This window comes from Bubalus kerabau, chromosome 5 (genome assembly GCF_029407905.1).
Source record: "Bubalus kerabau isolate K-KA32 ecotype Philippines breed swamp buffalo chromosome 5, PCC_UOA_SB_1v2, whole genome shotgun sequence".
NCBI classification, from domain to species: domain Eukaryota; kingdom Metazoa; phylum Chordata; class Mammalia; order Artiodactyla; family Bovidae; genus Bubalus; species Bubalus kerabau.
Window position 1 is genome coordinate 111,233,990 of NC_073628.1, and position 13,187 is coordinate 111,247,176.

At 46.7% G+C, this 13,187-nt stretch overlaps 1 protein-coding gene across 1 annotated transcript in view; it reads left to right on the forward strand.

Moving 5' to 3' along the window:
• TNN (tenascin N) overlaps positions 1 to 13,187 on the forward strand; it is an 85,258-nt gene that overhangs the window by 41,785 nt on the left and 30,286 nt on the right. The window contains exons 10-15 of the mRNA XM_055582734.1: positions 986 to 1,249; positions 3,023 to 3,286; positions 7,435 to 7,698; positions 10,284 to 10,414; positions 11,409 to 11,541; positions 12,204 to 12,355. Of these exons, the coding sequence (XP_055438709.1) occupies positions 986 to 1,249; positions 3,023 to 3,286; positions 7,435 to 7,698; positions 10,284 to 10,414; positions 11,409 to 11,541; positions 12,204 to 12,355 (1,208 nt within the window). The remainder of the gene's footprint in view (positions 1 to 985; positions 1,250 to 3,022; positions 3,287 to 7,434; positions 7,699 to 10,283; positions 10,415 to 11,408; positions 11,542 to 12,203; positions 12,356 to 13,187) is intronic.

The following is a 13,187-nucleotide window of genomic DNA, read 5'->3' on the forward strand; positions in this document are numbered from 1 at the left end:
ATATTTCATTGCTTCTGCTAAGTGGCTTCAGTCGTGTCCGACTCTGTGCGACCCCATAGACGGCAGCCCACCAGGCTCCACCATCCCTGGGATTCTCCAGGCAAGAACACTGGAGTGGGTTGCCATTTCCTTCTCCAATATTTCATTACATGGATCTAATTCATTCTGTTTATCCGTTTGTCAGTTGATGAGCATTTGGGTTGTTTCCACTTTGGGGCTATGGTGAATAATGATGCTGTGAGCATTTATGAACGAATTTTTGTGTGGGCATATGTTTTCCATTCTTTTGGCTATATACCTAGGAGTGGAATTCCTGGGTCATATGGTACCTCTATGTTTAACTGTTTGAGGAGCTGCCAAATTGTTTCCAGAGCAGTGGCACTATTTTACATTCCTACCAGCAATGAATGAGAATTATATTCTTCATTTCATTGGTACTCAGAGGAATTCATTGAGATGGGTAGAGCAGGAATCAATACCCCCATTTTACAGTTGAGAAACCTCAAATACAGAGACGTGAATGATTTCGACAAGTCACAAAGTTAGCTGATGATTCATGGAATATTCATGGAATATTATGGTACCTTAAAATCTATTTGGCAAGGCCCACATTTTACAAATGAGGGATGGAGACCCAGCCAGGGGTGGCACAGTTGTGCAGGGCCGCTGCTGGCTGATGACCGAGCTGGACCTAGAGCCCAGGTCTGCTGGCTCCAGCCCGTAGCTCCTCCTGGTGGTCCTCCCCTCTGCCTCCTGGGCTGGGATTGGAATGGAGCTCTTCTGACTCTGGATCTGGTGCCCATTCTGCTGTCCTGTGCCACCTGCTTGATGATCCAAGAGTCCAGCTGTGGTGAGAAGACCTACGTCCATGAACAACTAAAAATCCACACAGGAGACAGGAAAACCATAAGAATGGAGACTGCCTCACCCCAAGGAACATGGTCTCACTCTCTGGTGCTTGCTAATAGTGTACTTTACCTTTTAGACATCGACAGCCCCAAAAACCTGGTGACCGAGCAGGTGACGGAGAACACAGCCACCATCTCCTGGGACCCGGTGCAGGCCGTCATCGACAGGTACCTGGTGCGCTACACCTCTGCTGACAGAGACACCAGGGAGGTTCCGGTGGGGAAGGAGCAGAGCAGCACCATCCTGACGGGCCTGAGGCCGGGCGTGGAGTACACGGTCCACGTGTGGGCCCAGAAGGGGGACCGAGAGAGCAGGAAGGCCGACACCAAGGCCCCGACAGGTAACAGAGCACTGTTCTTTGGGAATGTAAGGCCTGTCATGCTAAGGCTATGCCTCATCTAGTTTTGGTTTCCTGAACTGAAAACTGGCAGAGCTGATGATTTATGGAAGAGCAGGATGGTGTTCCATCATAATGTACTGCATGTTCCATCTCTCATTTCCCTTTAACTGGTTTCTTTACAAGTCAGGGCCACCTGGCAGCCTCCAAGCTACAAGTCTGCTGTGATTGATGGTCAGGTCCTGCCAGTGCTGGACCTTCCGAGTGTGTGAGTCTTCTGTTCAGTATCAAGGCTCTCCTGTTGAATTTGTGATTGGAAACAGAAAATGAAAATCAAATGCCATGAATATTAACTGTAATGTGTTCAAAACTCAACTTCAAAAAGTAGACTTTATATCTACCAAAGTGAATAGTTGTATGTGGTTTGCTTTACTACAATGAGATATTTGAGGATAAGGATAATTTCTATGTTATGTTCTGGCTTCCCTGGTGGCTCAGTGGTAAAGAATCCACCTGCAATGCGGGAGCTGCAGGTTCGACCCCTGGGTCAGGAAGACCCCCTGGAGGATGGCAAGGCAACCCACTCCAGTATTCTTGCCTGGAGGATCCCATGGACAGAGGAGCCTGGCAGGCTATAGTCCATGGGGTCACAAAGAGTCAGACATGGCTGAAGTGACTTAGCACACACACACACATGTGCATGGGTTTATGTCTGAACTTTTTATAGTTGATTTATAATATTGTGTTATTTTCAGGTATAACTTCTAGGTTATATTCTCATCTTATTGTGAAAGAGGTGTATGATTATATTTCTGTACTGTGATTTAGCCAGCAAACCAGCATTACAAGTGAATCTATGATCTGCTAAAGCATATTAAAACTGGATTTTAATTTTGCCGATTCATTTAACAACATATGTTGAGCATTTTCCATGGGCCCTTCTCCCTCCTAGGCAGTGGGAACCCCAAGGGAAGTAGAACATAGCCCTCTTCCTCTGGGAGTTTATATTGGCATCTGGCTAGTAGAATCATCTTGTATGAACTGAGAGGTCTTTGTTGACATGATGCTAGAAACAAAATTTTTAGCTACTGCGGTGTTGGAGAAGACTCTTGAGAGTCCCTTGGACTGCAAGGAGATCCAACCAGTCCATACTAAAGGAGATCAGTCCTGGGTGTTCATTGGAAGGACTGATGTTGAAGCTGAAACTTCAATACTTTGGCCACATGATGCGAAGAGCTGACTCATTTGGAAAGACCCTGATGCTGTGAAAGATTGAGGGCAGGAGGAGAAGGGGATGACAGAGGATGAGATGGTTGGATGGCATCACTGACTCAAAGGACATGGGTTTGGGTGGACTCTGGGAGTTGGTGATAGACAGGGAGGCCTGGCTTGCTGCGGCTCATGGGGTCGCAAAGAGTCAGACACGACTGAGTGACTGAACTGAACTGAACTGAGCAGAGACCATGTCTTCTTCAACTGAACCCTGCAAACTGTCTAGTCCCATGCCTTGTATATAGTGGGCATTTGACATATGCCTAATGAATGAAGAAAGAAATTTGTCTTGCTAAACTCTTGGTAGAGGTAATAGTACAGACACTCGGGTTTTGGTCTACTGTGCTTTCTCCTTGAGGAGTCAAAGTCTTTATGGGGAAAAAAGACATATGTCCATGATGCAGTTAGAGCATGCAAGATGGAAATCCCATGAAACATGAAAGGATGTCACTCCAAGCAAGGTGACTGTGATTTTCTCCACATTGATTGTTGTTTTCTTTTCAGACATTGACAGCCCCCAAAACCTGGTGACCAAGCAGGTGACAGAGAACACGGCCACTGTCTCCTGGGACCCGGTGCAGGCCGTCATCGACAGGTACCTGGTGCGCTACACCTCTGCTGATGGAGACACCAGGGAGGTTCCCGTGGGGAAGGAGCAGAGCAGCACTGTCCTGACGGGCCTGAGGCCGGGCGTGGAGTACACGGTCCATGTGTGGGCCCAGAAGGGGGACCGGGAGAGCAGGAAGGCCGACACCAAGGCCCTGACAGGTAACAGGAGGGACAAGAAAAGCAAACCAGGGTTTTTCACTGTGGGCCGATCTACTGCTGCTGAATTATGGCACTGCTGCTTTTGTGGCCCATGTCCTCAGGGACTGTGGATTATTTTAGGAGTTTATAGTAAAAAACCAAACAAACAAAACAACAAATTCCATTCACCTAAAGAAAGAACAAGGCATAATAATGGGTTCAGTACTGAGCAATCCCATGAATGTCTTAAAACTGTTTTCCAAAGCCTGTGTTTTTAATGACGATGCTTCTCAGCTATAGGAAATTATAGGGAATAAGATAGAGCCAATATAAAATTCTTGAAACCACTGCATTAAAGTACTGTTTTGTAGCAAGCTATTTGATTTTATTTTTTACTTAATAGGTGGTGTTTAGATTAAAGGAACAAATGTAACTTTTGGCAGTTGAAGGTCAGCGTTCATTTCAACATGAAGCTAAATTTTAATAAACATTTTCTAAGTGCCAGGCCTGGTATATAGTAGTAAACAAAATAAATATGATTCCTATTGTCTTGAAGTCCAGTGGGAAAGACAGATAGTCAACAAGCAAATGCATTTATAACTATAAATTATAAGTTTTGTGAAGGGGATGAACATGGTATATGTGTAGAGAATAACAGGGCAGGGATGAAATGGGGGAGTAGTAGATAACACAGGAAGCTCAACCTGGTGCTCTGTGACAACCTAGAGGGGTGGGATGGGATGGGAAGAGGTAGGGAGGTTCAAGAGGGAGGGAGTATATGTATACCTATGGCTGATTCATGTTGATGTACTGCAGAAACCAACACAACATTGTGAAGCAATTATCCTCCAATTAAAAATAAATTAAAAAAAAAGATGCACATTGACAGAAACACCCAAATAACAGTGGCTTAAACAAGAAAGACATTTATTTCTCTCTTGTGGAATGGTCAGAGCTTAAGGGGCCAAGGCTGATATGATAGCTCCATGGTTCAGGAGACCCAGGCTCCTTCCATATTGTTACTCAGCCATTCCTAGGGAGTTTTCCCAGAAAAACCCAAATGAACTTCTTGGCCAGTCCAATACATGGTCATCACCCATCCTCACTCCAGGCAGTGGAAAGGGGCGTGGGAAAGGGGAGAGATGCCTGCACTGCACATGTCACTCCTCACATTCCCCCGGCTAGACTGGACACAGGGTCCCTCACCACAAGGGGAACTGGGAAATGGGGTCTTTAGCTTGATGGCCATGTGTCCAGCTTACACTTCTGTTATACTGTCCCATCCAATACAGTGGCCACTAGCAACATGTGGCTAATTAAATTTTAACTAACAGTAATTTAAAAATTACTTTCTCCTTGAAAGAAAAGCTATGACCAAACTAGACAGCATATTAAAAAGCAGTCATTACTTCACTGACAAAGGTCCATCCAGTCAAAGCTATGGTTTTTCCAGTAGTCATGTATGGATGTGAGATTGGACCATAAAGAAAGCTGAGCACTGAAGAATTGATGGTTTTGAACTGTGGTGTTGGAGAAGACTCTTGAGAGTCTGTTGGACTGCAAAGAGATCAAACCAGTCAATCCTAAAGGAAGTCAGTCCTGAATATTCATTGGAAGGACTGATGTTGAAGCTGAATCTCCAATACTTTGGCCACCTGATGTGAAGAACTGACTCATTGGAAAAGACCCTGATGCTGGGAAAGATTGAAGGTGGGAGGAGAAGATTGAAGGTGGGACGACAGAGGATGAGATGGTTGGATGGCATCACTGATTCAATGGACATGACTTTGAGCAAGCTCCAGGAGTTGGTGATGGACAGGGAAGCCTGGCGTGCTGCAGTCCATGGGGTCGCAAAGAGTCGGACACGACTGAGCGATTGAACTGAACTGAACTGAATTTAAAAATGATTTCCTCAGTTGCACTAGCCACATTTCCAATGGTCAGTAGCCACGTGTGACTAACATATAGATTCTACACTATTCCCATCATTGCAGAGAGATCTCTTGGACAGCGTGCTTGTAGAGGAAGGGCAGAAGGGGGTTGGGCAAAACTAGCCATCTTGGGCAGAGGGAAGAACAAATGTGTGGCCCTGATTTGGAATAGCATGAGATGGTTGAAGAACTTGAAAGGAGGCTGGTGTCGCTGGAGCATAGAGGCGGGGAGAGAAAGTGGCATGAGATGATGGGGGCAGGGGGAAAGGTCAGGTCATACAGGACCACCCAGTGCCTCAAAGAGGGAGCATGCTATATCTATTAGGAGAAGAATGGAATGAGGTAAGGTCATTCAGGCCACAGTGAGGAGGATAAATGGAAGAGATGACAGGAGTAGAGGGGGAAGATTTGTCAAGTTGGTAGGGAGAGATGAACAAGAATGGTGGCAATAGGGATGAGAAAAGAGGACATCAGGGCACGTATTTTGGACGTATCAATGACAGTGTTTGTTGATGGATGAGATGTGGAGCAGGAAGAAAGTAAGGAACCAAGTATGACATCTGTTTCTGACTTGAGCAACATGGACAATTGGGGCATCTTCTGAGCAATAAACAGATTTGAGGAGGAACATTAAGACTTTTAAATGCTTAAGCTTGAGGTACTCATGGGATTTCTTGCTTAACTGAGAGACTTATTTATTGATTCCACAAGTATTTATTGAGTGTTTAATACATGCTAGGTGCTGTGGTGGATATGCTCTCGTAGATACAAGTCAGGGACTCAGAATTGTTAGAAACACAGGGGCTCAGAATTGACAGGCACTGCGAAGCTGTGAGCATCTGGCTGGTGTTTAAAGCTATGGAGGGACTTCCCTGTTGGTCCAGGGTTGAGAATCCACCTTCCAAAGCAGGGGATGCAGGTTCAATTCCCAGTCAGGGAACTGAGATTTCACATGCTGGGGGGCAGCTACTGAGCACCTCAACTAGAAAGCCCACGTGCCACACCTAGAGAGAAGCCCATGTGCTACAACAGAAGATCCTGCATGCTTCAATGAAGATCCCACGTGCTATGACTAAGACCTGACACAGCCCTAAGAAAATGATTAGAATATTAATAAAGCTGTGGACATGGCTGAGATCACCTGTAGACAGAGGAAGAGAGGGCACCTCAGGTTCCCCTACGTTTTCAGGTTGCTGATGGAAATCAGAGAGGAGAAGGCAGTTAAGAGAAACCCAGTGGAGTGTATAGTCATGAAAGCCAAGGGCTGAGAGTGTTTTGAGACAGGGGTAGTGGCTCAGCTCTACCAAATGCTGCTCAAAGGTCGAGCAAGGTGAGGATGACAGGTGTCCACCGAATTTGGCAAGATGAGGTTGTTGGTGACCTAGCAGTTATAGTGATGTGCTGTATAAAATGCTAAACTTCACTGAGCTGAGGAGTGAACAGAAGGTGGGATATACAGGCAGGTTCTCCTGAGAAGTCTGCCGGTTAAGGAGAGCAGAGGGATGGGAGAGCCTAGAGCTTGTTTGTCTGGGAATGACGGGAGATGGGGAGAGACTGATGGCACAGGTGAGAGAGGGCAGATGAAAGGGAGCAAAGTCCTTGAGAAGGTGAAAAGGCTCAAAATTTAGGAGGAAGAAGGTCTAGGTTTTTGTCTAGTTTTTTTTTTTTGTTTGTTTGTTTGTTTACTTTAGGCCATGCCACACAGCATGTGGGATCCCAGCTCCCTGACCAGGGATCAAACCCATGCCCCCTGAATTGGCAACATAAAGTCTCAACCACTGGACCACCAGGGAAGTCCCCAGAGTCCAAGTTTTAATGCAAGAAAACAGCAGGCTCTTGGACAAGTCTTTTCATTTCTCTAGATCTCCCTTCTCCTCCCCTTTTATGAAAGGGAAGTAGTTTGAAAGATGTAACTTCTCAGCTCTCAAATTCTGTGGAACAAAATAGCTATATACCATGGAGATAGCAAAAGAGGTCCCTTCAGCTGCCATTTGGGTCGCTTGTCTTGTTGCTCAGGAGATTTTTAAAAAAATTTTTTATGGGAGCTAGAAGGACAAAAAATTTCCATGTTGATAAACTTGGAGAAGATCAAATTCCTTTCAGTTTTAATATAACATTTTTCCAGTGGTTTGTTTCTCCTGGAAAAATGCTTTCAGTGGAATTGTATTGTTAATAAAAGTAACATGAATGGTGATGTGTTCCTTTGGCCCTAAAATTCAGCATTTCCTTTTTAAAAAGAAATTGACAGCCCCCAGAACCTGGTGACCGAGCAGGTGACGGAGAACAAGGCCACCGTCTCCTGGGCCCCGGTGCAGGCCGTCATCGACAGGTACCTGGTGCACTACACCTCTGCTGATGGAGACACCAGGGAGGTTCCGGTGGGGAAGGAGAAGACCAGCACCGTCCTGACGGGCCTGAGGCCGGGCGTGGAGTACACGGTCCACGTGTGGGCCCAGAAGGGGGACCAGGAGAGCAGGAAGGCCGACACCAAGGCCCTGACAGGTACTGTGAGGGGTGGGGGACACGAGCCCTTCACACCCAACAGGAGATTGCCTTCCTCCACATCTAGTCTGAGGAGGGGAGCAGGGAACACAGTGCTGCCCCTGAGGGCGTTCTTCAGAGTGCTTCCCTTTTCACCCTTCCGAGGTAATGCATTGACAAGACAGTTTAGGAAGGGAGTAGTGTGAAGGAAGCCTGTGTGGAAGGGGGCCTCCCTCACACCCCCCTTCACCCAGCGCAGCTCCCGGGCTCTCCGTCCTGACCTGAGGACCTGGCTGGGCCTCCGCTCCAGTTGGGGAAGAGGCGGGCGAGGAGCCCTTTCTGCCTCCATCTCCACGCTGGGGGCAGTGGTGGAGCATCCTCCTTCTCTCACTGTCCCTCTCCAGTTGGCCACCAAAGGGGCCTGACTCTATTTTGTGTGCGTGATGAGGCCTCCCAGGGGCCTGACAGGATCACGCAGCCCACCCTGACGTCCTCGGGTCTCTTTGGACAGCCTGGGCAGAGCCTGGCCATCCCCTGTGCGGCCACAGTATTACCATGTGTGGCCACTGGAATGAGAGGTGCCTTGAATGTATTCATTATTTTTATCAGTTACAGTTAACGGACGTTTTTAGTAAAAAAGTAATACATGCTTATAATGAAAATTTTCAAACTAAACAAAGGTGTGTAGAAAGAAAAACTCTTCCACATCCAAGGCTCCCTGATACCCAGGACTTCTCTCCTGGGGTAACCAACATCTTCCTCCTTCCTTCTCCCTCTCCCTCCCTTCCTCCATCCCCCATTTCCCCCCACCCCAACCCCCAGTCTCCCTCCCTCTTCCTCTCTCCTCCATTCCTCTCTCTCTCTCTCTTCTTTGTCTTCTCTTTGTTTCACTTTCCCCATTTAAAAAAAAATTTTTTTTTTTGGCTGCACTGTGCAGTGTGTGAGATCTTAGTTCCCTGACCAGGGATCAAACCTGCACCCCTTGTAGTGGAAGCTCAGAGTCTTAACCACCGAATCACCAGAGAAGCCCCCTCCCCATTTTTAAAGACAAAAATATTTCATCTTTCTACTTCATAGAAATGTAGAAATAACTAAGACAGACATCTCAGGTTCATAACCTGGGGATGGGTGGGCAAAGGGGTGGCAGAAGCCAGCCCAAGATATTTCCATAGTTAAGGTTTTCCTTTGATTTTGAAACCAGGAAATTCAGTTTTCCCACGTGATGGATGGAATAAAATCCAGACCAGATGTTATGCTTTAGAAAGCCACACCACGCTGATATTCCAGAAACTCAAAATTTGTCAAAACATCCTAATTCGAAACAACAGCTGCCTGATTTCTATTAAAATACTGCATTTCAGTTCTCAGCTGAAATGCTACTGGGTAGAAAATAGCCTGGAGACATCTTTTTTGGAAACTTCTAAATTAAAATCACCCTCTATGATAATGATTTTTCAAAATGGAAATTTCCATTCATATCTTGTTTGCTTAAAAAAAAAGTGAGCTGTCTGACCAATTACTGTGGTGTTGACTAGAATTTTTGCTGAGATGTAGTCTTCATGCTTTCCTCTGGTGTTTGAGTGCAGAAGTGCGTGGGGATGAGAAGACATCTCTGCTTTTCCTCCATCTCCACTGCCCTGTCTCCCTTTCTCTCCTCTTTTGTACAAGCATCTCCCCTGCTTCCCCATTTTGTACGGGGTATGCCTCTAAGGCTGCACGCTTAGTTACCTAAGACACAGAGCTTTATATTTCTGTACCAACTTAATTTCTATTATAAGTTCCCGTTCTGTTTGTTAGTTGGAAATCTCAGTAAATTTAGAGTCATGCTCCTTCCTCAGGGCTGAGTGTGAGGTTTCAGGTGATTTTCCAAGGCCAGGCATGGGGTCCCATCCGGTTTTTCGGTCATCTTTCTGGGCAGGCGTTTTTACTGAGTGCCCCTGGTTTCTGTATGCAGGGGCCTTTCAGATCTGTTTGCCTTTGCTACTCCCAAACTCAGAGTGCCATTTACCACATCATATATATATTGTTGCTGCATTGGGTCTTAGTCCTTCCTTGCCACTTTGGGAGCCCTGCCATCTCCAGGACTTTGCTGACTGAGGTTGCTCATACTCACCACTCTCTGCGGCTTCCCTGGTGGTTCAGTCAGTAAAGAATCTGCCTGCAGTGCAGGAGACCTGGGCTTGATCCCTGGGTCAGGAAGAACCCCTGGAGAAGGAAATGGCAACCCACTCCAGTATTCTTGCCTGGAGAATCCCATCCCATGGACAGAGGCGCCTGGTGGGCTACAGTTTATGGGGTCACAAGAGTCAGACATGACTGAGTGACTAAACCATCACCACCACAACTCTCTGCAGATCTGCTGGGGAAGTGGGAGCCCAGGTTCACTCCCTCTGAAACTCACCCCTTAACCCTCTTGTCCTCCATGGGTTTATACTTTTAGAAAAATAAATCCTAAAGACCTTATGGCAAAGAGGAATGGAACCTGCTACTTGCTTGATAGGAAGAAGAAAATGGGAGTGTGTAGGTAGAGAATATAAGCGGAAATCTCAAAAATTACCTCTTCTCATTACCTTAGTAATAATAATTACTTGATGTTTTATATACAGACATTGACCCTCCCCAAAACCTTCATCCTTCTGCTGTAACCCAGTCCAGTGGGGTATTGACCTGGACACCCCCCTTTGCTGAGATCGATGGCTATATTCTGACCTACCAGTTCCCAGATGGCACTGTCAAGGTACTGGACACTCGTCTTTTCTCTTCTGCCCCAGCCTCCATGTACAGCAACTCACTGGGGCCGACCAATAGCTGGTCCATGGCAACCTGCTTATGAATGTGTTGATCCCTACTGATCACTTGCTGTATGAAAGGGAGAATGCTAAACGTGGTCATTTGTGAACAGTGTATGTGTGGTCTCATTTTATGGGACTAACCTTCATGCCTGCTCCTTCCTAGCTGCCTGTCACATATCCGCTGGCCACACATCTGTCCCATGTTACTTCCCCAGTAAATGTTAGCTCCACGAGGACAGGGAATTTTTGTCTGCTTTGCCTCGCCTTGTGTCTAAAGTGTTTGGAACTTAGCACATGGTTGGTGTTCAATAAATATTTATTTAATGAATTTGATTAACCTTATTTCAAGAGTCATACCTCTCACCTGGAATTAGAAAGCCAGCATATTTTTGTGACTTGTCCCAGTGGAAAGTTAGTATTCTCTTTCCTTGAAAGAAAAAAGGGAGGAAGGAAAAAAGGAAGGGCACCTTGATTTGTTCATTATCTCAGTGGTAAAGCTGCCACTATAAGCCTAGGGAGAAAGGTTATTGAAAACCCAGCTATCTCCCTGCCTCAGAGATCAGTGGCCAGCTTCACCTCGCCCATTACTTTCTCATCTTGGTGTTGCTAGCCTGTTGCTACCAGTAGTGGCTGTTGTTGGTGCCCCAGCTTGTATCTGGAGGGCAGGAGACCTCATGTGTACTCCCCTCGAGGGTGCTCCCCTGGTGGCAGTTTGAGGGGCTGGTTCCCAGCTAGACCTCCCAGAAGTGCTGAATCTCCATGGCAAAGCCCTAAAAAGAAGCGACTAGAACCTACTGGGATTCTGGGTTACCACTGAGCTCTCAAAAAGACAAAACTCTGCCCTCCCAAGGAGCTTCTGTCATTAGCACCAGGGAGTGCTGTTGACACCGAGGTGCTGCGGGTGATGAGTGAATATCTACTGTCTTCTTTGTTTGGTAGGAGGTGCAGCTTCGAAGAGGGGACCAGAGGTTTGAGTTGCAAGGCCTTGAGCAGGGTGTCACCCTGCCTGTCTCCTTGGTTGCCTTTAAGGGTGATCGCCGGAGCAGGAGTGTATCTACCAACCTTTCCACAGGTAATGTGACCTCATGCACTCTGAATTAGACTGCAGTGCAGGACAAGCATGGGACAAGCCAGAAAATGTGTCCAAGGAAGAGCGAGTGGAGACAGGGCTCTGGATTTCTCTAGACAAGGGGAAATGGAAGTGGGGTTATGAATTCAGAAGAAATCCATCCCATGGTAAAGAGATGAAGGAAGGGAGTGAAGTGGAGTATTGTCTGGTGGAGGGGAAGAGGTGGGGGTTTGGTCAGAGGAGGAAGTGATGTGAACTTGACCTTATTTGGTGGCACCAGTGGTAAAGAACCCCCCTGCCAATGCAGGAGACGTAAGAGATGTGAGTTCAGTCTCTGGGTTGGAAAGATCTACTGGAGGAGGACATGGCCAACCCACTCCAGTATTCTTGCCTGGGGAATCCCACAGACAGAGGAGCCTGGCGGCTTGCGGTGCATAGGGTCGCAGAGTTGGACACTGAAGTAATTTAGCACACACTAGTACATTTGAGGGGTTTGATGAGAGCAGGGTGAGTGAGAAAAATAAGACGTGAGTGAAGAGTTGGAAGATACAAAATAGTAGGAGGTTCCAAAATAATTTCTAAACAAAATAAATGATCTTAAAATACGGGACTCCCCTCCTCCCTTGCCTTTCTCCTAACAACGCTGTCCTTCTGCTTGGTTCCAGTTGGTGCCCGTTTTCCACACCCTTCGGACTGCAGTCAAGTTCAGCAGAACAGTAACGTCGCCAGTGGCCTCTACACCATCTACCTACATGGGGATGCCAGCCGGCCCCTGCAGGTGTACTGTGACATGGACACAGATGGAGGCGGCTGGATTGTGAGTCACACAGAGCCCTAGGCAGCTCTATTTCTTCTTCATCCATGGGAGAAAGATGCTTTGGTGCCTTGCAGCTATTTTCAGAGAACAGAGAACTGTAAGAACAGAGCCCGAGGTACTTGATTCCTGGGATAGAGCAGGCTTGGTTACATTCAGGCTGATGTTTGGGAAGGCTTGTGGGTTTATCACCATCTATTAATACTAATGGCCTCTTTACATCAGTTGCCTACATTTTACTCTCTGCAAAGCACACTCATAAACATGACCTTCACATATAAGCTATAGAATTAGAGAGATTATTGCTCATACTTTATAGACGGGTAGATTGAAGCCCAAAAGGAGAAGTGCTCTGACCAAGTCACATGTCATTCAGTTGATCAGTCATGTCCGACTCTTTGTGACCCCATGGATTACAGCATGCTAGGCTTCCCTGTCCTTCACCATCCTCTGGAGTTTGCTCAAACTCATGTCTACTGAGTTGGTCACATGAGTTAATAACAAAGTTGGGACCAGATTCTAGGATTCCAGCCTCCTGGGTCATTGGTTTTCCCAGTGGGTCATCTCAGGTCATCCAAGATGGAAACACATGGCCTCTTTGGGGGCTCAGTCCTCTGAATTTTGGAGCCTATTGCCCAAGCTCTGCATCCTGGCTCCACAGTACAGAAGCAGGGCCTTTGGAACTTTGACACGAAAGGCTAAACCCTGAAAGAGGGAAACTTGCAATGTTCTGATCATCTCACATCTGTGTGGAGGTTTTATTCTCTGTGGGCCATTAAACCGCATGGTACCTTCTTTGATTGCATCTGCTGATCCAATTATACGATGAGCTGCT